The following is a 26,798-nucleotide window of genomic DNA, read 5'->3' as shown; positions in this document are numbered from 1 at the left end:
GTTTTATGAAAAGATCAATTATTCAACACCAAGCATTGCTGGGAAAAAACATGTGTTCATGGCAAGGGGATTCGAGAAGACTGCTTGTCCACAAGTCCACTAATCCCACGCAATGTTGAATGTTCGTCTCGCGGAGACACCATATTCTCGTTTGGATTAACATCTCTGGAATGTGCAATTTCACTTTGGCACGTAGTTTCTAACAGACAAATTAACAAGCCTCTTATAAAGGGCAACTGTTTACCACCTTTACTGGTACTGCAATTGTGCAGAGAAGTGCTAAACCAGTTGAACACAAGAGAACAATTGAGAAAGTTGACACAACACACAATGTATGTTTTATTTCAATCAAATTGCAGTGCAGCAACCAAAATTCATTTTTCGGAATGAAAACGGCAAATCGTTAACACAGCACAAGCCATTCAACACAGAATTCAGTTTGTGAAGCTTCAGTTACAGTTTGTAGACAAATACTGTAGCTACACAGCAATTCGCACTTGACTGGCCATAGGCAGACTGGCCATAGGCAACATGTAGTAGCAATACGATTATAATGAACAATTATGTACTGCATACCAATACATACTCTCAATCGAACAAACCTTGTAGTTACAATAGGAGTTTGTCAAACAAAGAAAGAAATACAAATATTGCGGACGCCCAAAACTTCTACTGGTGCTGCTCCGCATTAACCAAGTAAAAAACGACCTGCAGCAGAGCAGCAAACAACCTAGCAATTCCACACAACCCTCAATATTTCAAATCTTAATTTCCCTGAATGACGTGGCCCTAATGAAGGCTTTGCCTTTAAAGAGGAAATGCTGCGGCCTTCTAAAGTTGTAGCTGTCAGTTTAGTAGCATGCAGACTCAAGCCTGCACCAATGGGCATGCACTCCAGACAAACAAAAGCCTAACGTCCAGTGACCTCACTTTTTGAAAACATTGCCGAGTGCATGGGTGGGGCTTCAGCCACCACATTTAAGTTTAAATGTTCATTGATTGATTGATTTGTGGAGTTTAACGTCCCAAAACCACCATTTGATTATGAGAGACGCGGTAGTGGAGGGCTCCGGAAATTTTGACCCCCTGGGGTTCTTTAACGTGCAGTTTCAAGTGTTCAGGATGGACACGGGTCACCTTGGCGACTATAGTAATCGGGGTGGGTCTTTCCAGACTTGAAAAGGTTGCCCAATGATTGTGCTTAACATAAATTGAAGAAAAGGATACATTCAGTACATTTGTCTTCATTACAAAAAACGGTGCACCCTTATAGAGGAAAGCAACCTGGCAAGCAAAAACCAAATTTAAGAACATTCAAAGGGCACAACGCTAAATGGAATGCATTTGCAATTACCCAATTAACTAATAACATTTTACAACTTCACCGTGAAACAAAAAGTATTCACTCAAGAAGTACAGCTGTGCGGCCACACCGATTTTTTTGGAACACTAATGCAGGGGCCAGAATATCGGTATATAGAACACTGCACTAACGAAGAAAAGAAAGCAAGCATTACGTGCCAGATACACTCCCATTAAACCGCAAGTTTTTGTTTGGAGAGCGATGCAGGGGTCGGCCGCAATCCCTGCAGTCACATTTTTGTTTTTTCGGCATAATGATGCTCACAGACAAGGTGAAGTGAAGCCAAATCATTAAAAGTTGAATGTCGAGTTGGAAAGCATATACTATTATCAAAAACGGAATGAAAACATAACTTGTATTTTGATGAAGACATGGAACGTAAGCAAGTGAATGGCCAATTGTTAGTATTGAACTAAATACCAATGCTGACAACATCAGACAACCAGGACGCTTGAAGTAAACAGATTCTCCAGAAGCGGAGACTCGACACCCCGCACTTAACGATAGAGAAATAAGCTGAAGCATTGCCAAACTAGTTAAATTTTGAGGCTATTGTGCGGGCACACTCGGCAGCTTGTTTGTCTCCCAAAATGGCCATTCACAACTTGCCTTGGTACTCCTTTGGACACTCCCATTTCACCAACAAACAATTACAAAAAGATGCACACACTGATAAAAGAAGCCTCTCTGCATTGCAGGTTGATAGATCTGTTGCAAGTATCCCAGTTGTCCATGCAGTTTAAAGCAAAGGAGCATCAATATGCCACTACATTTAGCAATGTGAATGCATGTTTGTTAGCAATGCTTGACATCCAGATTGGTCAATGAATCTGGCTGCAGTTTTATAATAATGAAATAAGAGAACTAGTGGAAATAGTAACACTATATGTTACACTTGCTTTATTTAATCAATTATATGGGTCCAGTATATTTGACAGTCACCAAAAACACGATTCACCTAATGGCATCTAAACAGCGTACCATTTCCGGGTGCTATAGTTCCCCCACGTCTTGGGACCACCCTTCAAACAGCTGTGTACATGAATAGGCAATTTATCACCGACGTGAAGGTGCTGCCCAGCATTCCATGGGCAGGTGGTAGTCCAGGATGAATCCAGCAAGTGCTGGCATGTCTTCTGGGGCCAATGAAAGATGCAGTTTGTCGTGAACTTTTCACACTCGCGATCACAGTGCAGCGACACCTAGAAGCACCACCAAAGAGTCCTCGTGCAGGGCGATTGAGGACAGAATGGTAGGCCACAGTGATGGCCTTTCATGCGCGATTCATTCACAGTAAGGCAAGCAAGAGGCAGGAACCAGCAGGTGAAACCTCATTGACAGAAGTACGGCCTGGCCGCAGGACAGGGACAGTCATGCCCACCCAAGAGGCACAGGCACGAAGTGGAAGGCTATGCGGGTTCGGATGCAGCATTCATCGATGATATTGAAGGTCGAAGAGCTGAAAATCAACAAGAAGTCGCGATTGTGTGTAGTGCAAACACACAAGGCGCAAACAGCCACGCAAGTTCACTATGGGAATTTCGAGATTGCCCAAGTTCTGCATTGCACAAGAATGGCCTACAGAAGGTACAGCATAGGACGAGATGCTCTCAAGGCAATCGATTTGAATAGTGTCAAGTTCAAGTAGTTTATTTCGTTTTAATTTAACTATTGTGTAGTAATCGTGAGGTAAAGACAAAAATGTGCCCCATGCTTCTATTGGCCTGGATGCTAGATCTGGTTCTTAGGAGAAGCTGCCGAAATTTTTCATTTCGAGGGCCTCATATAGTAGAGTATACATTAGGCTGGCATGCAATGGTTTATCATCCAGCAGCAGTCTCATTCAAAGGCCGCGTTTCACGTTTTGGTGGAAAGAGTTTCACGCTCGCCACCTTGCACCACCTACAAGTGGTGCCGGCAAACATTTCCAGGGACACATGTGCAGAGATACCCAACTAGATGGACAGAGATGCGCCTATGGTGATGGTTCAATCATTACTCCTGAATAGTGGGAGCACCATCAAAACCGACCTTCCAGGCTTCTCTTGAGGTGCGTGAACAGGAAAAGTGGTTTACACAAGGACTGCATCAGGATTTCATTAGGGATGATGAGATTAAGATGACTGGAACCTCAAGAGAAAAATGATAATCTAGCTGTTATGGGTTTACCACCCATATTATGGGCAGTCCGCCTCCGATAAGCCATGGCACCCAACTTTCAGGGAGCCATTGCTGTGTGGAAAGTGTGAGCAGTGATGTATCCCTGTGCAAGAACACCAGGAATTGCAACGCACATTTAAAATCTATGGACATAAGACATTTCATTATGGGCACAACAAGCAGGTACACCGCACACCTGTGCTTGCTTTCCCACATACGAACATATGAAAATCTTACTGCCGACATGACATTTCGAAAACTTATTAATACGGCTTCCACACAGAAGTTGCAGACTCCAGGCATTGTAGTGCGGAAGAGTTGGTTCACACTTATTACAAAGCTTCTGCAGCTCTTAATACCTGGCAAGAACAAATTCCAGGAGGTTATAGTTCCATGAAGCTGTAAAATATTTCGTTACATGAAGGCTTGCCGATGCTTAGCGCTATGCAAACAGAACCTGCAAAAGCAGGCACCAGCAAAAAAAAAAAAAAGTTCTTACCTTTGTCACCCCACACTGCCAAGCAGAGAGATTCGACACTCCTGTGAAGGATGTTTAACCACGCAGCTCACGAAGCAAAGGCTGGATGATGTATGCAATGTGCCGGATGCAGAAGCTGCCAAGCTAGAAAGAAAAAGTATCTTGTTAATCATTGAGAGACCTGGTGTACTTGTTTTACAATGCACTAGTTTTGCCGATAGCTAGCTTTAAAACGAAGTTTAGGACATGAGAACTTGACATAGTGACACCATCTGCAAGTGCTGTCTGTCACACACTGCAACCAATGAAGCTTGCGGTTCTCGAACAACGAACTGAAAACACGAGTGAAAGGCAGTGACAATCTTAACAGTGGTGTTAAATTGATGAAGTCAAGACAGTCTACAGCGGAAGGGTGCCATCTTGAATACCTCCTCTGGTAGATTAAAAATAACAGGGTCACCAGTGGTGCAACTAACCGACTTGGTGAAACAAATGTTAAGCTTTTTCATCATTTCAATGAGAAATGCAACTACTAGTTTCAGTATGCACACTGCTCGAGATAACAGTCACGCAATTACGAACCCAGCTGTTAGAGGCAGTGTTTACAAAATCAAGTGATGACAACATGGTATAAAATCAGATTCGTATTGTAGACTAAAGAATCTTAAACTCAATATAGAAAATATCAATATAACAAAAAATCGGTTATAACGAAGTAAATGAAGAATAGTCTTGCAATAGATAGAGTGTTAATATATCTAACAAATTAATGGACATAACAAACAATTTTTTTAATCAGGCACAGCTGAAGTCGAAATGTTGTCCACTAAGAAGTGTGAAGTGCTCCTATGGCTTAAGTACTCAGTGTAGTGCAGATGCTTACACAAGTCACTGTTCCGATGAACCTTTGCTTGAAGAGCCACAAAGGGTGCATTAGGAAGGTGAAAGCCTGCCTGCTGAGGAACGCTCGACCGAGGACATCTTGCAGGAAGGGTTGAATGACATACGGACTTGCATGTGTCTGGTGCAAGGACTGAAAAGCTGAAAGGTAAGGAGACATTTATGACAGATTGATGTAAAGTGCCATGGGATGGGCTCCAAGACAGTAGTACACGACTGGTGTACACAACTGCTAGATCACTGCATCATGCCATGAAGAATATGGCCCGTACAGGCGATTTTTAGGCACGTGCGGATATAGTAGGGCTTTGAATACTCGTACACATATTACAGCATTCGAAAGGATTCAAAAAGCTTCAATAGACAAGCTGGATGTAACCCGCATGAAGGCCATTTCACTCAAGAAGAGGGCTTCTTTATTGTTAGTACACCTGTTCACAGAAAACCTGCACTGCTGCAAAGCCCCACTTCAAGGCCAAATGGACAGATTACGCTGTCATCAGTAGTTTATAATCTTAAGGTTTACAATCTGGGCTGATATGCTCAAGTATAGGCAGTCCGTTTTAAAACTTTTACAGGTTAATTTCTATTCAAAGTCAAACAGTGCTCCTATTCAATGTTCTAAAAAGAAACCAAGAAAGTTTTAAAAATAGCACATGTCTAATTCTTAAGCAAGTGCTTACACCGAAAGCGCAGCAAAATGGCACGAACTCGGCACTGGACTTGCATTGTCACATGTGTAGCCCTATAATGAGTGCTTTGAATTCACAAGCCCCATTTTTGACTGACCGACTCGAGTCAGCTTATTGGTATGTATGATGTCAAACAGATGCACAATTTGTCGCTCATCTATGTTCATCTTTACTTACAACTTAATTTATTCAATGCCTTGCTTAACTAAACAAGAAATTGGGTAATAGGTTGTTTTGCAGTTCCTGCAGCATACATTAGATTCTATTCCTCTGACCACTTTTTTGAAGGCTTGTGCAAATAGTGAATTTTAAGCTCGAAGGAATTCGAAATGAATCGGGATTTCTGTTGTATGTAATGTTGAATCCGACTCAAATAGTATATACGACACAAATAAAAAGTGCATATATTTACGGCCTAACTAACCTTTCAAATTTTTTTTTAATTGAAATAGGACCTCTATGCAAACGTTTTTTTTTTTTTTTCAATCAAAGGAGGTCGAAACAACCGAGTTGTAGCACGATTAGGCTTTCCACATGATGCAAGTCATATCACATTTAAAAATTGGTTATACTTCGAGCACATACCAGCTTTTAAGCTTCATAAATTGATTAAAGAGAAATTTACTTTAAAGGGTCCCTCCAACACTTTAGTGAATCCATTTCTAGCTTCTTGCAAAAGCCTATTGCCTCACGAATTCACCACCACAAACATTTTTGGAATCCGTCTAGTATGAGCCGAGTGGCAAAGTTATGTCACACGCTGCAAGCGCATTCTCTTTTCTTGTCGCGACATAAGTGCTGGAAGCTTAGCAGGGAGAGACGGCATGGGAGAAAGAAAGTCGCATACATTTCGAGACCTTGAGGACTTGTGTGTCGTTGCAGTGCAATTGCGAACGTATATGTGTGGACAAGCGTCAGCCTTCCATGGCTGGCCCCACTAACGAATGTGACATGCCTAAATTAGCCAATGACCGATAAAATCGGCCGTTATGAGCGATTTGAGCTTCTGACATTTGCCCAGAAAAGAGCGATTTCTAGCAACTTTCAGAATTTGTGAATTGCAGGTCCCATGCTACGATATTATGTTTGACTTGTTCGTTCTTTGTAGCCTCAACTTTCAATTCACAGCGGCCTCACAGATTTGGCCTAGATGGGTGCTCTCGCGGCTTTCTTACTTTGCAGTGGAACCATCTTTCAAGGTGGTTGCATACGAACTAGTGCAAACTTATTCGTTCAATGCGCATACTTCAAAATTTTGAATTTAGGTTCACATTGAGACCAATTTGAATACTCAATTCATTCGAAGATTTGAAGCATTCGAATATTTGCACAAGCGTAGTTTAGTTGTACCGTTTGTGACTGTTTATGATCTTGCATGTGTGCTCCTGCATTGGCCTTATAAGCAGAGTTGTGAGCCTGTGCTTCGTCTTATTTCCTAGCATCTCCATTGAATGTAGATTCACTCACCCAAGTTGCTCCGGATCGTCGAGCAAACGTTGATCAAGACAACGCAGTGGGCTCCAGCAGGCTGAGCAAACGTCATCAGCTGAGCGACAATCTCCCGTGGAGAAAGGGCTGGCACGATAAACCTGTGGGATCGTCCATTACGTGCACCAGATGCAGAGCTGCAAGGAAGAGCCAGCCACATATCCATCAAGGCAAGGCAACGTGCACCCGTTCTACCGATGTGCACAATGTACTAACCCTCTGCGACAGCGCGCTCACTTGTGCGAAATTTGTGACCCAAGGGTTAATACCACAAACCGAGCCAATCGTAAATTAAGCATTTTCTGCACTGAATATTTTCCTACATACAAACCTTTTGATTAAGGTAGTACAGCATTGAACAAGATGTCTGGCATGGGTATTTCGGTAGAATTTTATGTTGTTTTTTTTTTACCTTGGAAATGTTTGCTGCCAGCAGCAAACCATTTCATATAATTTGAGCGATTTCCTGAATCGAGCACTCGCTGCAAGATTCACGGTATGTACAACAACAGCATTTAAGTGCAATAAATGCGAAACACACCAACTTCTTTGAACACTCCCACTTGCTTCAGTTTCTATCTCCAGAACCTTTACTCCAAGCTGTGTAAATTTCAGACATTATTACACAGTCAATGACTAGACTCGCAGAGAGAATGTGGTGAACTTCGTACGCAAGTAGCGCAAGTGGAAGCTTTTCGAACAAAAAGGCTGCAAGCAGTGGACAACGTGTTAAATTACCATGCAAACCTAAAGGTTTGCCAGCACTAGAAAAGTACGACAAATGGCGATATAACTGAGCATGCAAAAACCCTATAGCATATAATAAACTTGCCTAGCTGTCAGGTTCGTGCCACTAACGAAGCTCGTAACAATGGCTGTTTTAGAGGCCCTCGACGAATCACCGACTCCACCTCCTTGTCAGTGGTTCGCAGTTCACGATCCAGGTGCCGTCATTGCTTGGAAGATCTGCATAGACATGTCTTAGTTACCAAGTAGAAATAATAACATTGAAGATTGTTTTCCAGAACTATGGCAAGATGACGTGCATGCTAGAGTTTGGGCTCTTTATTTGACCGAGTGGAGTTCCTAATGTGCACTAAAATTTACAGTTGCCCCAAGTGTCTGCATTTTTAGTCGTAGCTAAATACAGCCACTGGTTTTTGTTCCAATGTTGATCAGCACAGTGCCATTACAAGGCCACTGGGTGCAAGTGCTATGAAAAGCCAGCATGATCAGCACAGCCGCATATGTGAGCGAAGTCCGAGGTTGTAAAAAGTTCTAGAGTGTATTTCCGATTGTCTGAAAGGGCCACGACACTCTCCAATTTCTGGTTTTCATCAGCAGATAGGCATAGATTCTATTGTGCTTGCATATTATGAAGATTTGTTGCGAAAGGGGGTGATCTTGCATTGAAAGATTCTAATTGCTGGACAAACATTTACAGCTCCCAGAAACCACCATTTGCCATGGCTTACGAGACATGCTCCACAGAACAGAGACTGCAAACAAAGCTGAAGCTGCAGTGTTGTGGCCCCTTTAGCAAAAGGTTTATGGTGCGAACCAAGATAGAGGAATGAGAGAATACAAGACAAGATTCCAGGGTCCTATCTAGCAGTATCTTTACTTGTTCTTTATTTTTACTGCAAATCTTATTCAGTGATGCACCGCCTACCTAACATTACAATCTGCTAAAGCACTCACACGAGGCACTGTTGCGAGGACGTCAACCAGGATAACTTGAAGACCAGGGGGGGGGGTGCTATGATGGTTTTCAGGAGTCTGTACTTTTGGTGCAAATGCAGACAGCAGTTTGGTGCGCCGCTTCAGGACCTGCGATGACATACGAGTCCTCAATATAGATCCTTGGTATTCCCCAATATGCTCATTGTACTGCGATACTGAACACACGAGCGAATAGCAAATAGCCTGGAAATTCTAAGCAACACTGATAGCACAGCAAAATATAAGCTGAACAGGGAGATTCTTTAATTGTAACTCCAAACACAAGTCTCTTCACGAGAGAAATGCAAGAAGAGCGATATTGTACCCCCTATCCTAGAACTCGTGCACAGCAAGGTGTTGCTTTGTGAAGTCTATATCGCTGTATCAACTTTCTTTTACACACCATGGCTTTGTGCCATGTTGCACAAAGCTATTGACGGAACACTGCCATGTTTCGTTAGGCATACTTTTCTTATACTCTGCAGTATACCCACGATATGCAATCAGTTGAGTTTTTGTTTAGGTGGGTGTGGCGCCATTTAGCCAAGCTGCAGCACCCTTTCCAGCACCCTTGCCACTATGAATCTCTATGTATCTGGTTTCAAGATTGCCATGTAGCCACCTGTGTCGGCTCACCGCTAATGATAGTGCTTTTATTAAGACAAGTGCAGTTTACATTTGCAAGAGGTTACCAAGGAAGTAATGAAAGCCAGATGTCTTGCCTGAAGATGTTAGCTCTTGTCCCGATAGCACACGAACTTTCTCGACAGCTAGCACTTGAACACCTCCAGGGCTTGGATGGACCTATGCCGGAACGACATGGCAGCCATCCTGCATTGATCGTACCAATGAGGCTACCAGAGACTGAAAGGCAACTCGTGAAAGAAAACCAGAAGAACATGGTCTATGCACAACACATACCAATCTACTGCAGGGCCCAGATGTGATCAGGATCACTGAAGACCCAAACTGGAGGGCAGCTGCGCGACTAGATATGGAACACGACCATGGAAGGGCAGGATCTGCAATGCAGTAACAAACAGAAAAGTAGACCCGAGAGTGAATATGAAAAACACCTGCTTTCATGGTGGCATGAATAAACACTACGAACTGACAATGCAAATCTATGGAGATAAGTCAATGTAACCATAATTAAGCAGTTAACTCTGGACTCTGAACACATTCGTGCTTCATTAAAAACCACATTTCGTACAACAAGTGCACGAAACTGTGGCTGGGAGTACATCAGCATAGAAAGTGGGCCCTCCTGTCGACAAAATCGCAAAGAGACAACTGCTAGAACCTGCCTTGTGTTGGCCGAGACATGCCTCGAGTTTGCTAAAGATCTCCGAAACCGCTACGAGTCAAGATGCATGGTGGCTGGCCACAGCAGAACTGTGTAGACACTTGTAAAGACGGGCACCAGAAAAGTACTACCGACTGAATGAGGGGTGGTGGAGCAATACCCACCCATGTTGGCCTTTACAGTTCGGCATCAGCTATGCAAACACCCCGTTTGTGACCTGCCAAGGATGAAACTTGTTTGGGCATGTTGTGTTACTTGTGCTTTCAGTACAGGCACTACTTATGACTTACGACTCTTACTGCTTACTTAACAGGGGGGTAGCCAGAGGGTGGCACAACGAGCTCGTGTCCCCTCGAAATTTTACGCCATAGCATAGAGAGCGCAAAATCCGCAATTCGAGGAGGTGGTCCCCCTCCCCTCAAAATTTCTGGCTACGCGCCTGCAACTCGAAGCTATGAGTGCCACCTTCCCAGCCAGTTCTTTAATATTATGGAGAGGACCCACAGCGGCAACAAGTACGTTAAGATTTGCCTATCAGTGCCCTTCACAAATTTAGAATTCAATGGCAGAAGAACACTGGAGTGGCAATAGCAGTAAAAAAGCACACCACCATCTTCAACATATTTACTCTCGCCACAACTTACCAATTTGGTGCTCGTAAGAATCTCCAAAGAAGCAGCTCGATCCACGTCCATGGTCCCCACTTGGAATTTCTTGGCTCTGGCCAAGCCAACAGGTCCCAGAGCTGCAATGACACGCATCATTGGTTACATTATTTCAAGTCTGGAGTCTTGAATGCCACAATCATGATACAATTATAAAGCACACCGTATATGGAACAGAACTGCAGATTAAATACTGTTAAACACCTGGAGATCTATTATTGCACACCGAAATGTACCTACAGCATCTATTTGAAAATTGGGGGTTAAGCAAGCAATGCTGGTATTCTTCATTTCCAGAGTGCACAGTTATGTTTAGACAGCACATTCATGTGCTTAGCAACCAGCACACTCATAACAGTCGTACGAAAAAAAAAAAGGTACTTTTTAAATGGCAAGTTCGATACCCTGGTGTTGCTACAGTTAATCTAAATCAATGCGACAGTCACGGCCTTAAGCTTAGAAGTACAATGGAGTGCAATACTTTAGCTGCTGAAATACCGAAAATTGCAGTATATGTGTTGCACCTCGCGTACAACTTATACTTACGAGAGGCGCCGCACGGTAGGCAAGCTTGAACCAGGAAGAACGCCGAACCAACTTTCACCAGGGATGAAAGTTGGTGAGCTGCAACACAAGAATCTCATTACTCCCGACAGTTCTTAAGACCATTGTTTTCAGACTTACACGAGCTGGTGTAGGGCAGCATCGGCCAAGACTCCATGCACAATGGGGCAGGACACCTACACCATTGTGCATGGCCGTTGTGCAAGATGCAGTGTCCTTCATACGCCTCATTCACTCAAGCAAATGAGAAGATGAAGAACACCCAATCATGCGACCTGAAACAAATGGGACAGCCGTTAAAAAAACCAAAGCCCACACAGACAGCACCGAATATGTTGCTGCAAAGACAGGACAGACAAAAGGAGCTGCGCATGCCCAGCCGTATACACTCAGACCTCATAACAGAGTTGCATCTTGCGCAATAGAAGTTCGTTATATCCGAAAATTTATAAAAACTTTAGCAGTACATACATATATAAAACTTTTTTAGTGACTGTTATAACCGATATTTTGTCATACCCAGGTTAGTTAGAGAGGTGCGAGTAGTGCCATTTGTAGAAAAGAACTAACTAGGTAGCTATAAAGAAAACAAAATGGACTCTGTAAAGCATGATAGGGACCCACCTTTAACAGTGCCCCAGAGATCGTGACCAGGTCTCAAGCAGAGACCGTCATGCACCTACGTGAGAAAATGAACGAGTAAGAATTGACAGTGCATTGGCACACAAATTTGAAGGACACCCACTGGTTTAAAGCAATCATATTACCATTTTTCCCATCAATGCAAGAGTCGATGGGAGGCACGAGACAAAGCGAGCAAAGCTCGAAGAAGGACTCTAGCCTTTTTCAAGTTGTAAGCAACAAAGAATTTGACAGTTCTTAGGCATTCACAACAGAAAATATAGTAACCGTGAGAATACCAGTGAAGGGCACTGGAAATTCCGACCACCTCATGTTCTTTAACGTGTACTGAAAGATTTTGATAACTAGATTGCAATATTGAACTATATTTAGCATGAACAGATTGACACACTAGATACATATAACAGACAAGCACACAAGTCTATGAAAGTGAAATAAGAATAGAAACCAGACCTGAATTATTCGAGGCACGGCCATGGTGTGCCAAATGGAGTTGACGCCGACGGAAATTCAACAGGCCGAGACGATAGTTGCGGGCGCCACAGTGCATTCGCAAAAATTGCACTTCGCACCAGGGAATGAACTGGCACGGATTGATGGCCGGCAGTGCAACAGCAACCTGAAAGGGTCTTACCCCCACGACAGAAGCTCCCTAACAGCTAGCTATGTTCCCATCTGCCCAACGGTCGCTGAACCTGGAGCCTCCGTCATGGGAGAAGACAGACTCTTAAACCTTGTTAGTGGGTTCACCTGACAATGATGCCGATGTTGAAGCTCGCTGCAATGATGCTTGCAGTGGTCCCCCTGAAGTTGCTGGCGATCGAACTCCTTGATCATGGGCTCATTTGCAGTTGCCAGTTCCGGAAGCGGGAGGAGTTTAGAGCTGCAAGGACAATAAACACTGGTTACCAATAATGTTTTAAAAAGGACACGTCATATGTTTACAAATTGCCGTAATGGTAGCTTCACTTTCTGTGCTAGAAAAAAAATTCGAAGTAAAAAAAAAATGTTTTGCCACTGCACAAGTCAACACAGGCAGCAGATATTTACTTACAGGCTAATTGTGAGAGTGGGTGTACGAATACAGATCAGAGGACAAATGCGATTCATCTTGCTTTGCCCACTTCTGCATTAGCGATTGCAGGCTCACCATTTTTAGCAGTGAATTCTTGACAACTCGAGTGTTTATTTGAAAGCGTAATAGTATGGGCAATGAAATTGCCAACTAGCAATCATCACTACCGACTCTTAATAAAGTGTTCTACAAGAGTAGAAATGAGTTGGAAATTAATGAATGCACTACTTTGTGTGTATGGTCCTCAAAATTAGTGAACCAATTACGTAAGGGTACTTGAAAGCCCATTTGGTTAGCATGTGCCATCTACATGAAGTGTTATAGCAAAACTGCAGGTTCGGTCTGTCGAGATTCACGCGCTTAAGGAAAGAAGTAAACAACACTGCGCCAAGAGTGCAGTGTGCTTTTCCCTTTGTCTTTGCTCTTTCAAAAGCATCTAAACAGAGGTGAAACAGTTGATACAATTGGAATGTGAGCTATATATCAGAGCAATAATCCAAGTGTTTGCAGCAAGATTACTACCTTGTCATGGTTGCCGTGCGAGCTGCAAGTAACTGAAGACATTCGTGCAATGATTTGCTTAATTCAGAGTAGCAGCTAACCTTGTTAAGACGAAAAAAAAAAGGGGGGGATTTAAAACAGTTCAGGGAATATTGTACCATCTAGACATTAGTGGTGTCTATGTAAAAGAATGATGTTTTAAATACAAATTATTATGTGAAGGGTAAAACTACAAGCTCTCGCTGTAGTTGGCAACATGTAAATAACGACTACTCAAGCAAGATCAAGAAATATTAAAACGATGCTAAGTCAAAAAACACTGGTCGCAAGCACATAACTTCAGCTAGTGTATCAATGCTATGCCTTTGCTAGAACTAGTCATGTAAAAATTACTGTCAGAAGCAGAGGGAAACCCTGGTATAGTAATGCCAAAGGCACATAGAGAAAAGTGAACATGTGGCATCGTCTTTTGACTCTAGTATACAAACTATCAGTTAAGTACCATGTTAAACACACAGCTCAACCAAAAATGCACAGCCGAGGCCAATACATGTTACAACTGTTTGCCCATGGCAAAGTGGCACTAATAAACCACGGCATTGTAAGCAGAATCATTGGTTAAAGGAACACCTTAAATCACTAGTATTATATAAAGCAGTGTAAGGATGTCAGCCAGTTATGCGGAAGCTTATGAAAAAACGAAGGATAGGTTGATTTGAAAACTGTTGGAAGAAATGGAACTGCACAGGGCATGCTATTAGAACAGAATCAGTTCAATGGACAAGTGGAGCGACGAAGTTAAATATGGAAGCACGAAACAAGTCTGCTAGCACACGTAGGGGTGAATCGTTGGAAATCTGAACCCTGGTTGCTGCACAGGACAACACAAGCTTATGAGCATTCCACAAGTAAACTTGATACGAAATGTCTCGTATTTACAAAACCTACTGCTGTCTAAGAAAAAAAAATTTAAAAGCAAGCTGCCTGCATCAAAAGCCATCTACACAACACTGGACAACAACAACTTGGGAATTTAAAATTGGGAATGATGTTTCCTAATGCATTATTTCAGTGAAGCCGTACATTTCGTTCGGCTTCAGGAGTCCTTTCAATAAGGGTGGCAATGAGCCTTGGCCTCGACAGGGTGAACACTTCAAGGCCAGAGTTAAAATATTGCCCATTGTAGTCTTGTGCAGCACTTGCTATTCTTGCCATTTCATCATATTTCTCCAGTCAGGTTTTGTATTCACCGTGTTCTGTTGCCGGTGACACTAGGCACGCCAACGCTTTAAGCAGGAACTACGAGTCATACTCTATAGCACCTAGGAAGTCTCCCTGCTAAGCAACTGTAGTATTTGTTTGCTAGCTTCCCACTAGGAGGAGGCACGAACGCAAAACTTGTGTGCGACTAAGTAGACTGAAAGCCTGCATGCATCGATGTCAGGAGAAGCTGCACTAGGACAAGACTGAGAACTACAGATAATAGGCTGTGCCCAGCCAGTCGATCTATGTTTCACTCGCTCAATAACGCATTTTCCTATAATATACTAAACAGCCCAGTTATGTACACTCATCTTGCTTAGCAGTTCCTCAATGTTATCAAAGAGCTACATTTTCTTAATGTTCTCGGTGCTTCTCCCATAAAATATATGCATGTACCATTGCTGGCAATGAACCATATCAGTTGCAGCTTAGCTCACATCTGCTCAACGTCCCAGCTGCCATGTCAGTATGGTAGCTTTTGGGTATAACAACCCGACATGCCAATGGTAGCTTTTTTAGAGAAGGATTGCGGCAATGAAATCGACGAGCAGCAAAATTATTTTGGTAAATATAGCTTCTTAAGACACGAGAAAGTGCTTACTTGAGGAAGTGCCATGAGGACGGCCACCAGGCGATCTTCCGACCCAAGGTGTGGATGTATGAAGACACTGCTCCTAGGAAGAAAGAAATGAACTCAGTTACCCAATTCAATGGAGTCATGGGCCAATGTACACATTCGGACGCATGTTGCGCTCTGCTGGTTCATGGGTGTAGTGGACAAGGAACAGCAAGACAAAATTTGGCGAGCCGAGCTAGTTGGTACGTACTAGCAATGCAAAAATACTAGGCATACCAATACATACACCCTAGAAGCCAAAACAATGCCAATTTCGAAGCTACCAATAAAAAAATTTTTGCATCACTGGCTTCCCTTATTCGCTGAACAAGACTGCAGCCAACCGATTCAATGAGGGCATGACGTTCAATGACTGTTCACTTTTTACAACAAAAAAAAAATAGCACATGTATCTTGATTTTATCATTAATATGAAAAGAAAATATGACCGATTGCTGAGCAACAAAATATTTAAACATGCAGTAATCTGAATCACTACAGATCTTTGGACATTCATTTTTTCTTTTGAAATTTAACAACGAATGCCTTAGAAATTGTTGGGCAAATTCAACATTTGAAGACTTGATCGCAATTCTTACATGAAAGGTGTGAAAGTATTAAAACCGCCTCCGAAAATTGGTGTTGCATTGAATGAAAGGGGAAATTTAAGGACTTTCGAGAGGAACATAACCGCCAAAAACGCCAAGGAAAGTATAGGGATGTTATTTGTAGCAATGACGACGTAAATCTCGAGAAAGTGGACGGAACGATATTTTACCACTAGCACGGGCCGTACCCGTGACCCTCTTTTAATGCATCCAATGTTCACTGCGCTACAGCGGAGGCAACTCGCTCATTCGCATGACAGGGTGTATATACACATGCACTTAATCATGGGAGCGTTAGCATCACTGGTGGCTACAACAGCAAAACTGTTTTGTCGGCTGGCATAAAGAAGCGCGTGATCTGTTTCACAAGCTGGCAGCTGACGAATAATTTTCGGCGTTTCCATAATTCATCCAGACAACTAAAACAATTTGCAAGGTGTTTCAGCGCGCGAACAAAGGAAAAAAGGACAGGGTAGACAGAAAGAGCGCTGACTTCCAACTAACTTTATTTCGCAGAGTGGCAAGAATTTATACGTCTAAAAAGGAAGATTACAGAGCATAAATGTAAAAAACAAGCCCAATCTACACACCAGTAACAGCACGTGCGACAGGTCCTTTAATGCCTCAAAGCCCAGCCAGGTAATCGCGTTCAGCCTGGGATAAAGCAACCGATGAAGTGCTTACGCATTTATTTCCTAGCACGTGTATTCTTTCTGCTTCGATAATTTCTCGGGTAAGTTGCTCCCTGTGCCTTGCCAATATAGAGCACTGATCAAAGAGGGGGGTGCACCCACAATCTCGGCAATGAATGCCAAGATGCCCTTGTACCACATTGTGCACATTGTTTCTGTGTTCTCGCAGGCGGTCGTTTATGCACCTGCCGGTTTGGCCGACATAGACGCACCCACACGTCAGTGGAATTAAGTATACGACTCCCACTGCGCATGGGACGTAGCATATGTCCTGTGCGCGACAGAGCACGCGGCGGAAGTTGCGCAAGGTGTATTTACCCGTTTGCAAAGCTTCTGCAATTTTTCAGGTGCTGAAAAAACAACAAGAACGTTGGCGTCTCGAGCAATCTTTTTCAGCCTGTGTGAGATGTCGTGCACGTACGGTAGTACGACAGGCCGGCTCTTACTGACGCTGTTGCGCTTATCTGGTTTGTTGCCTCGCTTCACGACAGTGACCAGCTTTTCCGCCACTGAAACTAGAACGTGTGCGAGGTAACCGGCTTTGCTGAGGCGCTCCACTTGTAGAGCAAAGCTGCTGTGTACCATGTGGGGGCAAGACTTCTTTAAGGCGTTGGCAAGGCAGAGGTTAGCAATGCCCCGCTTGACCAATTTTGAGTGAGCTGAGCCGAAAGGCAGAAGTGGCTTGCCGCTTCTTGGTTCATACATCCAGCAAACATGTCTGGGTTCTAGCAAAAGCTTCAAATCTAGAAATTTCAGGTTGTTATCAGTGGGTGATTCATACGTTAAAACTACTGGTTTCAGGCACTCTCGGAAAACAGTCAACACGTCAGGGAAATGGTCTGAAAATTTTGACTGTCACATTTAAACAACACTAAATAATCATCAACAAAACGGCAGACTAAAAACCACAGAGTCATCAAGTTTGTTTGACAAGACACGATCCTGATGTGCTAGAAATATGTCACTGAGAATGGGTGCCAAGCATGAACCAATACATACTCCACTTTTTTGTAAGTAGTTTTTTTTTTCATCCCAAGATACAAAAGTGGCCTTCAAGTAGAAGCTGAGTAACTCTAATAGGCTGCTATTATGAATTCCAGTGCGCGTTTGGAACGCTGATGATCCGAAGTTGTCTATGGATTCCTCTACACATTTTAGTAGTTGATCGTGCGGCAAAGAGTAATACAAGTCCTTAATATCCACAGACATTGCCTGGAGTCCTGTGATAGTTCGCCTAATAATGTCAATAACAGCGTCAGAGTTTTTTACCAAAAAAGGGTCGTCTATTGTTAAGTTTTTTAGCTTTTCTTGCAAGAAAAGTGCTACCGACTTTTGCCAGGTCCCCCTTTCTGTTACAATGACCCGCAAAGGGCAGTCAATTTTGTGCGTTTTCGCAGAAAAAAACCTCTTCTCTTCTACAAGCCCTTCTCTTCTCGTCAGTCTAATCAGTGTGGCAGCTTGCCGCGCACGCTCTTTGGCGTACTGCATCCGGCTAAAGATACTTCTTCCCGAAGTCAAGGCGTTGTTTGGTGGCCTCACTCCCTCGATTGGCCATGGTTTACGAGTTTCCAAGATTCTACGCTCAGAATGGCTGCGGCAAGCACGCCTGTACCGTCAAGCCCTGCAACTACGAATCCTAGGGAACGAACGCACAGCAGTTAAACAAAAGAAGTGTCGTGAACTCTCAAGCCTCGTTGACCGAAACGTCGAGTTCATGTGGCGTCAGACGCTCAGTTACCTGCGGGCCATCACACCAAGGAAGTCTCCAGCTGCTAGGGACCTTGTGCATGTTCTCGGGGATGCTTTTCTTCCCGACAACGTTAAGCACACCCTATGCCTCGGACCAAAGTACGCAGTGGCACCTTCAAGAACACCACACGAGCTCCTCACTCTAGTCAGGCAAGTCGCTCGTCGTGCTCCTGACTCTGAATGTGATAGATGTGTTGCCCAAGGCGTGCAGGTGCTATCGAGATGCAAGTCCTCGAACAAAGTTGTTAATACAGGAGGCACTGTCGCGTACCTAAAGGCACATTCCTTGTCACTTCTGCAGGCTGACAAGGAGGGTGGTTTTGCGGTTCTTCCTCGTTCAATGTTTAAGGTGAAGGCCACACAGGCAATGCAGTCTCTTTTCAACGAGTGTGATAAAATTTGTCTAAATAAGCTTAAGAAGCGTGCGAAAACTCTTGCCGGGGATCTGGGGCTTCAGAAGCTTTCAAAGGCAATAGATAGCTGCAAAAAGCTTAGCCTTGACTTGTTTTTTTCTGCGAAAACGCACAAAATTGACTGCCCTTTGCGGGTCATTGTAACAGAAAGGGGGACCTGGCAAAAGTCGGTAGCACTTTTCTTGCAAGAAAAGCTAAAAAACTTAACAATAGACGACCCTTTTTTGGTAAAAAACTCTGACGCTGTTATTGACATTATTAGGCGAACTAACACAGGACTCCAGGCAATGTCTGTGGATATTAAGGACTTGTATTACTCTTTGCCGCACGATCAACTACTAAAATGTGTAGAGGAATCCATAGACAACTTCGGATCATCAGCGTTCCAAACGCGCACTGGAATTCATAATAGCAGCCTATTAGAGTTACTCAGCTTCTACTTGAAGGCCACTTTTGTATCTTGGGATGAAAAAAACTACTTACAAAAAAGTGGAGTATGTATTGGTTCATGCTTGGCACCCATTCTCAGTGACATATTTCTAGCACATCAGGATCGTGTCTTGTCAAACAAACTTGATGACTCTGTGGTTTTTAGTCTGCCGTTTTGTTGATGATTATTTAGTGTTGTTTAAATGTGACAGTCAAAATTTTCAGACCATTTCCCTGACGTGTTGACTGTTTTCCGAGAGTGCCTGAAACCAGTAGTTTTAACGTATGAATCACCCACTGATAACAACCTGAAATTTCTAGATTTGAAGCTTTTGCTAGAACCCAGACATGTTTGCTGGATGTATGAACCAAGAAGCGGCAAGCCACTTCTGCCTTTCGGCTCAGCTCACTCAAAATTGGTCAAGCGGGGCATTGCTAACCTCTGCCTTGCCAACGCCTTAAAGAAGTCTTGCCCCCACATGGTACACCGCAGCTTTGCTCTACAAGTGGAGCGCCTCAGCAAAGCCGGTTACCCCGCACACGTTCTAGTTTCAGTGGCGGAAAAGCTGGTCACTGTCGTGAAGCGAGGCAACAAACCAGATAAGCGCAACAGCGTCAGTAAGAGCCGGCCTGTCGTACTACCGTACGTGCACGACATCTCACACAGGCTGAAAAAGATTGCTCGAGACGCCAACGTTCTTGTTTTTTCAGCACCTGAAAAATTGCAGAAGCTTTGCAAACGTGTAAATACACCTCGCGCAACTTCTGCCGCGTGCTCTGTCGCGCACAGGACATGCTACGTCCCATGCGCAGTGGGAGTCGTATACTTAATTCCACTGACGTGTGGGTGCGTCTATGTCGGCCAAACCGGCAGGTGCATAAACGACCGCCTGCGAGAACACAGAAACAATGTGCACAATGTGGTACAAGGGCATCTTGGCATTCATTGCCGAGATTGTGGGTGCACCCCCCTCTTTGATCAGTGCTCTATATTGGCAAGGCACAGGGAGCAACTTACCCGAGAAATTATCGAAGCAGAAAGAATACACGTGCTAGAAAATAAATGCGTAAGCACTTCATCGGTTGCTTTATCCCAGGCTGAACGCGATTACCTGGCTGGGCTTTGAGGCATTAGAGGACCTGTCACGCGTGCTGTTACTGGTGTGTAGATTGGGCTTGTTTTTTACATTTATGCTCTGTAATCTTCCTTTTTAGACGTATAAATTCTTTCCACTCTGCGAAATAAAGTTAGTTGGAAGTCAGCGCTCTTTCTGTCTACCCTGTCCTTTTTTCCTTTGTTCGCGCGCTGAAACACCTTGCAAATATGAATACGCACCAACTAGCCCAAGCTTCCACTCTTGTGAACTAAAACAAGTCTCGTGAACGAAACAAGGGGATAAAAGGCGTGTTTTTCTATGTTAAACACGACCCATATAGTGAAAACCCACGATTACAGCACACAACACACATCTGGCACAAATTTAAAGGAAGAAGCAACATTTCACACCCAGCTTCGAACGTATTACTTTAATTAGCATATACGTGAACAACGTTGTAGCAAGAAACTCAATCTAACATAATTGAGACAATTAAGCCTGCTCAATGTACGAATACCACCAAAGCGTACGTATACCACCTAAGCACAACCGACTAATGCCACGGGTAGCATTGGTTACCTCTGCAGCGCACCTGTGAGTAAACGCAACTGTGAAGTACAGTAACAGACCAGCACACAAAATAAGCAAATTAACATATCTTCCCTACCATCGCGCCCGTGCCGGTTTAAGGCGCTTACTAGCTGCTGTAAGCATTTAAATTGCAAAGCACCACGTGGCACCCAAAGGCTGAAACACAACGAAACGCGCGTAACAGAGCCACGGCAACAGTAGCCGCGGCAGAGTCCAAGTGCTATAACTATGTCAAAGCAACGAGCGAGACGCCACTTCACTACAGAAGCCCGCACTAACCCTTCAGGGTTAGTGCGGGCTTCTGGTTCAGATTGACAAAGCTTGAAATCAGGGGGCCCCTTCGCGTTTAATATTTATGCACTGTTCTACTCGTGGGAATAGTAAAGCCATGCTTACTCTATGCAGTGCCGGTAGCACGTCCGCCAAAGACTCCGTCGGCGATATTGCGGAAGATGCGACGGAGTGGCACGGGGCGCGCGAGTACGTAGTTTAGCGCTCCTGGAACGAACGAAAGCAAAACCTGTTAGACAATGAGAATTCACGGGGAAATAAACGCAGACTCACGAGTAACGCTTGAGCGCGAAGCCACGGCCGGTCGACGAGCCAAGGAAATGCTAAAAAAGAAAAAACAAGCCAAGGGTTAACACGGCAGAAGCAACACTCAAAACACGAGTGAACGGTTATAGAGTTAACCGACCTGCGCTCCGCCCGCAGCAGGCTCCCGACGCGACGTGCAGACGAAGTGCTTGAACCGCTTCACATTTGCACGACGGTCTTCAACAAGCCGGCAAGCCGAACCGGTCGGCCACGTGTCACGGCCCGCGACAACCACGTGTTTACGTACCAGAAAACACTGGCATGAAATAATGGCAGCGCTGGCTTCACGGGCCGACCAGTTCGTCACGTGCAATAATCCCGAGGACACAAAGAGCTACCTGTCTTACCTGCCTAACTAAGCGCGAGCTGAGCCTACCCGCCTGTGTCCCCGGGAATATTGACCATGAAGTAGCGACGTGTTCAAGGAACCCGCCCGCTAAAGTTACACGCAACCTAGCCTTAAATGCCCCTTGAGCTAAGCTATTAGCGAGTGATGTTCGGTGAACACGCTACCACCCCTCACCGGCTTGTCACATTATGAAACTCACCAATTCGATGCCGAAGACGAAGCTCGCAGTGGTCCTCGAGGCATTCCAGACGACGTGGTTTCTTTTGCGCAGTTTCGTACGTCCAGGTGAAGTCCATAAACGCGAAACAAAAAGGTGATACGCGACTCGTACGTACTGCTACTACCGCGCGCCCCGCGCCTGAACATCGTGACAAACGCCATTCCACGGCGCCGAAGAACTGCCGTCTGCAAAATGCGTAGCATGACGGGCAGCGAGTGAACAACGGAAATGGGCCGCCCGCATCCAACTATTTGAAGGCGATGTTTCGGTATTCGCGCACGCGTTGTTGCAGCCAGAGCTGAGATCGTGCCATTACGTCACGATTGATATGGTTCGTCGCCGTCTTATCGGCTTCTGCGCTCTCCGTACCACGGCAAAAAGAAATAGAAGAAAAGATGAGCACAAATAAAACAGGAGGATGGCACGTGATAGTCGGGCTCGGAATGTTCTAGGTGCCTAAACTGCTTAGCCGAAGCGGTCTCGGATCGCTTCCATGCGGTCGTCTTTTCGCGTAAACACCTTGCGCTCTTGAACTGCAATCCTATTTACCGGCATGAGTTGCGATTATGCGATGAACATCAACAAATAATGAAACTACTTATATTTGCAGTCGTTGCTTTAATTGTCACGCCGTCCTCTTCTTGAATCCATTGCAATGAAAAAAACATGTCTCGTTTTTTTTTTAGCCGTACCTCAAATTTGCCATTGTGGAACATGTCTACGGTGCTCTGTTGATATCCCGAAGGTAACGGGTTTAATCCCGACAGCGGAAATCGCGTTCAGATGGAGCCGTAGTGCTGGAGGCCCGTGTACTGTGCGATTCTACTGCGAGTTAAGCACCAATAATAGTCTAATTACCGTAGTCCTCCAATGGTAATAATAAAGTGGCTTTGGCTCGTAAAACCAGTGATATGTATACTATTTTAAAGCGTGCCTCAAGGCTCCCAGAAAGATAATTCACCCAGGGAGGATAAAAAGAAAAGAAAAACAGGGGGATGGGAGGGATAATTAACAACTTGCACGATTTGTACATGTCTCTTGAAACATCTGTTTTAAGTTGGTGTAATTCAGTTACTTGGCCACGACTGCTGCATACAAAAAGGCCGTGGCAAGACGACCCGGGTAAACGTTCATGGCATTCCTAATGCTTAATTTCAAGATAGGTAAATAAAGAAAAAACGTCTGGAAGGTTCAATTACGGCATGAGTGGACACTGGATGTACGGCTCGATCAACAATGGCGCCATGTCTGATGGGATAAAATTGAATTGAAAAAAAAAAAAACTTTATTGAGTCCCTGCAGAAAGGACGATCTTGCATGGGCTCCCCTGCTGGGAGCAGGAGGCCAAGCACGCCCGCCGCGTTGTGGGCTTGCTGACCTGTCCGGAGTTGGTCGACCCGTTGCCGACTGCGAATCAAAGCCACTCGTCTGGCCCCGGACTGCATTGGTGTTAATGCTCGCTCAGCAGACGTCGCCTCGCACTTCCAGAGCACGTGTTTGAGTGTATAGCGTCGCTTTCGCTACAAATGGGCGCTTGGTGTGGGTAAGTTTTGTTTCCGACCACCGAGGTTCTTTATAACGTGCACCTATCTGTAGGTTCGCGAGCCTCTGGCATTTCCACCTCCATCGAAAAGACGGCCTCTGTGGCTGAGATTAGGTCCCGCGACCGTCGATTCAGCAGTCCAGCGCGTTAACGACTAGACTAATATATGACGTGTCCGATGAAATGGTTTGATATGTGGTATTCAGTACGACGACTTGAAACCCAAATTACGCTGCTTGAGCGCACATGTCGTGGTATTACTCATAGTTTAATTAAAAGTGGTGGCCCACAAAATTACTGTCAAACGGTATCTCGCCCGCGCAGTTTCCAGTCGCTTCCTGGGCACCACTTCGAAGCACGGCTTTGAACAGCAAAAAAAGGAGCCCCTCCGATGTGCCACCCGCCATGCACATCATATCCACGTCACACGATCTGCGAGCCCCTCCGATGTGCCACCCGCCATGCACATCATAGCCACGTCACACGATCTGCGAGCGGATATCGCGCAACGATTTCTGGCGGTGTCATTACTTCTAGATCTGATTCAGGTTTGTGGGGTTTAACGTCCCAAAACCACCATATGATTATGAGAGACGCCGTAGTGGAGGAAATTTGACCACCTGGGGGGGGGGGGGGGGGTTCTTTAACGTGCACCCAAATCGGAGTACACGGACCTACAACAGTACTTTAAGACCTTTACCTCCCTTGTTTTGACGGGATTTGAATGGCGTAGGCTTCCCTTACCAGGCGGCTCACCCCTGAGAAAGCCGAGTGTCAGGCCGGGGGACGTCTGTGCCCGTTTTGTGAAACCGGTGGGTACCCGGCGGCACGTGGATTCGAACCCACGACCTCCCGCAGCCGAAGCGGACACTCTACCACAGGGCCACGGCTGCGGTGGTGCAGCAGCTTTGCTACACGCCGTTTGGATCTACTATGTGAATTTTACAAGAACGTGTACAACTGCGCGTGAGTGCTGTGAAGGAAAAACGCGAGAATAGTAATAATATTAATAATAACAAAAGAGACAGCAATGTAGGATATATGCGTCCACAAAATAAATGGCGGGAACTTCTTACAGACAGAAATCTAATGTCGCGCGGGAGAACAAGTCATGACGCCTCCCTAGCACACTTACGTGCCTGCATCACAGCGCGATTAACTGCGCGATCCGGGAAAGACGAGGAAACAAGATTATGCAATAATAAGAAAGACAATCAGCAACTTTTTTGAATGCTTCTACTACCTACCGCCTGTAAGGCGAGGCCCGGCAAGTATACTTTTGCATCAACTCGCCAGATGTCGCCAAACACCTCGTTCCTAGAAGGAGGTTATTTGATTGGTGGCTAAAGTCAAGGCACGAATGAAAATTGAACCCTTAGCTGCAAAGTACGAATCTTCAACCTCACTATTAAAAAAAATAAATCTAGTTTTTGGTTCACTAATTTTAACGGCTTGGTAGCTCTAGCCACCGCCCGATCTAAAGGGTACAGCCATATCCATCCATCCATTAATCCATCCACGCACAGTATGCAGTGCGTGCGGAGAGGAAGAAGAAACGGCTGAACACTTGATAATGTTCTGTAAAGGGCTTCACCCTATAGTTCAGGATGATGGAGCAGAGTTTTTGAAAGCACTGGGGTTTAGGGACAGGGAGGGCAAAATAGACTTTAAGCGGGTAGACTTAACTAGAAGGAGGTTATCTGATTGGTGGCTAAAGTCAAGGCACGAGTGAAAATTAAACCCTTCACTGCAAAGTACGAATAATCAACCTCACTATTTAAAGTAAAAAAATAAATCTAATAGTTAGATCACTAAGTATTACGGCTAGGTGGCGTTAGCCGCCACCCAATCTAAAGGATACAGCCACATCCATCCATCCATCCAACAGCTAGAGTTGTTAAACAGTTACAGCCGAACACGAAGTGGACCTAATGAGAGGCTACTATACGTGCGTGTGTGGTGTAGGCGGCAGCTTCAAACAGTTGTTGAGGTAGAATAGTTGGAGGAGGCGGCTGGATAGCGGGATTAGGGTCGAACTTGAGGCTGTCGGGCGCTCGGTCCGATGGTCGGGCGGGCGATGGCTAGGAGGCTAGAAAAACCACGAGCGAGAGTGAGCTGGTGCAGTGGGAAGAATGCAAGCGCGGGTGCTACTTGGACGAGACAGCATTCACGAGTTTGGCCGACGCGCAGAAGGCGAGCTCCATGTGGGGGATGTGCGAGGCACTGAAGGCGGCCATGTAGCGCATGGAGGCTAGCATCGAGGGGCTTCAGGGGGAGCTTAGGACGGAACGGGAGCAGAGGGTAGAACTCCAAAAACAGCTTGGAGCGTCGCGTGAGCGGGAGGATGCTACCGCCAGCCAGTTAGAGCAAATGAAGGGCGACCTTCGAAAAGAACGGGAAGGGTGGACCGAGCTCGAGCAGCGGGTAAAGGAGCTAATGGCGCTTTGCCCCGGCCCCGAGCGGTGTGAGATGGAAGGCGTGGGTAGCGGAGAAGGCGACAGGCGAGAAGGGAGGTCAGGGGGCCGCAGTGTCTGGCCAAAGCACGGAGGCTCCGATAACATACAGCTCCGTGGCGCGGCAGTCTTCGAGCAAGTCAGGAACACAGGACATACGGCAGAGAGAGAAACAGGTGAAGCAAACAGGGGCGCCATCACAAACAGGAAGCCAGCGATTGGAGCGTAGAAGGGTGGTGGGGTAGTGGTGGGGAACTCCAACGTGGCCAGGGTTAGGGGTGGCGTCTTCACGAGAGTGAAGGAAGGTGGGAGAGTAAGGGTGGAGGTCCAGTCAGGGAAGGGCATGGTGGATGCACTGGCCAATGCTCAGGAGGTTGTAGATGACAGCATGAAGGGCGAAAATCTGGTCATTATTCATGCTGCGCTCCATGATGTGTTGAAGGGCAAGGATGGAACCTTCAGAGACAGTTAGGATGATGGGATTCGTAAGCTCTGAGACGCCTCTGGGAGTGTGCATGTGACCATATGCACAGTCCCAGAGGTCTGGGGGGCCGTCTCGTGGGATTGAAAGGAGTGTAGTGGAGGCCAGCTGTGTGATCAAGGGTATAAGCCGGCAACTCGG

At 45.2% G+C, this 26,798-nt stretch overlaps 2 protein-coding genes across 2 annotated transcripts; both read right to left on the bottom strand.

Annotated features, from left to right (window-relative positions):
* Window positions 1-311: 311 nt before the first annotated feature.
* Window positions 312-12,817, bottom strand: LOC142767187 (uncharacterized). The gene is made up of 12 exons (XM_075868411.1): window positions 12,731-12,817; window positions 11,459-11,514; window positions 11,321-11,398; window positions 10,754-10,854; window positions 9,725-9,825; window positions 9,526-9,634; window positions 8,783-8,911; window positions 7,914-8,047; window positions 7,061-7,218; window positions 4,885-5,042; window positions 4,023-4,145; window positions 312-2,822 (listed from the first exon to the last, which is right to left on the bottom strand). The coding sequence occupies exons 1-6, from the start codon at window positions 12,815-12,817 to the stop codon at window positions 9,608-9,610; spliced, it is 450 nt and encodes a 149-aa protein (XP_075724526.1). The 3' UTR covers window positions 312-2,822; window positions 4,023-4,145; window positions 4,885-5,042; window positions 7,061-7,218; window positions 7,914-8,047; window positions 8,783-8,911; window positions 9,526-9,607.
* Window positions 11,574-22,896, bottom strand: LOC142767186 (uncharacterized). The gene is made up of 7 exons (XM_075868410.1): window positions 22,873-22,896; window positions 21,712-21,945; window positions 21,579-21,628; window positions 21,411-21,512; window positions 15,421-15,493; window positions 11,963-12,863; window positions 11,574-11,613 (listed from the first exon to the last, which is right to left on the bottom strand). Exons 1-6 carry the CDS (start codon window positions 22,894-22,896, stop codon window positions 12,858-12,860), a joined length of 489 nt encoding a protein of 162 aa, XP_075724525.1. The 3' UTR covers window positions 11,574-11,613; window positions 11,963-12,857.
* Between the last annotated feature and the right edge of the window lie 3,902 nt (window positions 22,897-26,798).

Source organism: Rhipicephalus microplus, chromosome 7 (assembly GCF_043290135.1).
Source record: "Rhipicephalus microplus isolate Deutch F79 chromosome 7, USDA_Rmic, whole genome shotgun sequence".
NCBI classification, from domain to species: Eukaryota; Metazoa; Arthropoda; class Arachnida; order Ixodida; family Ixodidae; genus Rhipicephalus; species Rhipicephalus microplus.
The sequence above is the reverse complement of the archived record's forward strand: the minus strand, read 5'-3'. Positions and strand labels throughout refer to the sequence as shown.

Bases quoted from the DNA above. Each gene is read 5' to 3' on its own strand.
- LOC142767187 (XM_075868411.1), bottom strand. From the start codon at position 12,817: ATGATCAAGGAGTTCGATCGCCAGCAACTTCAGGGGGACCACTGCAAG. The intron at 11,399-11,458 runs GTAAGTCTGAAA...CTTGTGTTGCAG, and splicing joins GCTGCCCTACACCAGCTCGT to CTCACCAACTTTCATCCCTG. The intron at 9,826-10,753 runs GTAAGTTGTGGC...ACTGCATTGCAG, and splicing joins TTCTTACGAGCACCAAATTG to ATCCTGCCCTTCCATGGTCG.
- LOC142767186 (XM_075868410.1), bottom strand. From the start codon at position 22,896: ATGTTCCACAATGGCAAATTTGAG. The intron at 21,629-21,711 runs GTCGGTTAACTC...TTTCTTTTTTAG, and splicing joins CTGCTGCGGGCGGAGCGCAG to CATTTCCTTGGCTCGTCGAC. The intron at 21,513-21,578 runs GTGAGTCTGCGT...CGTTCGTTCCAG, and splicing joins TTCGCGCTCAAGCGTTACTC to GAGCGCTAAACTACGTACTC.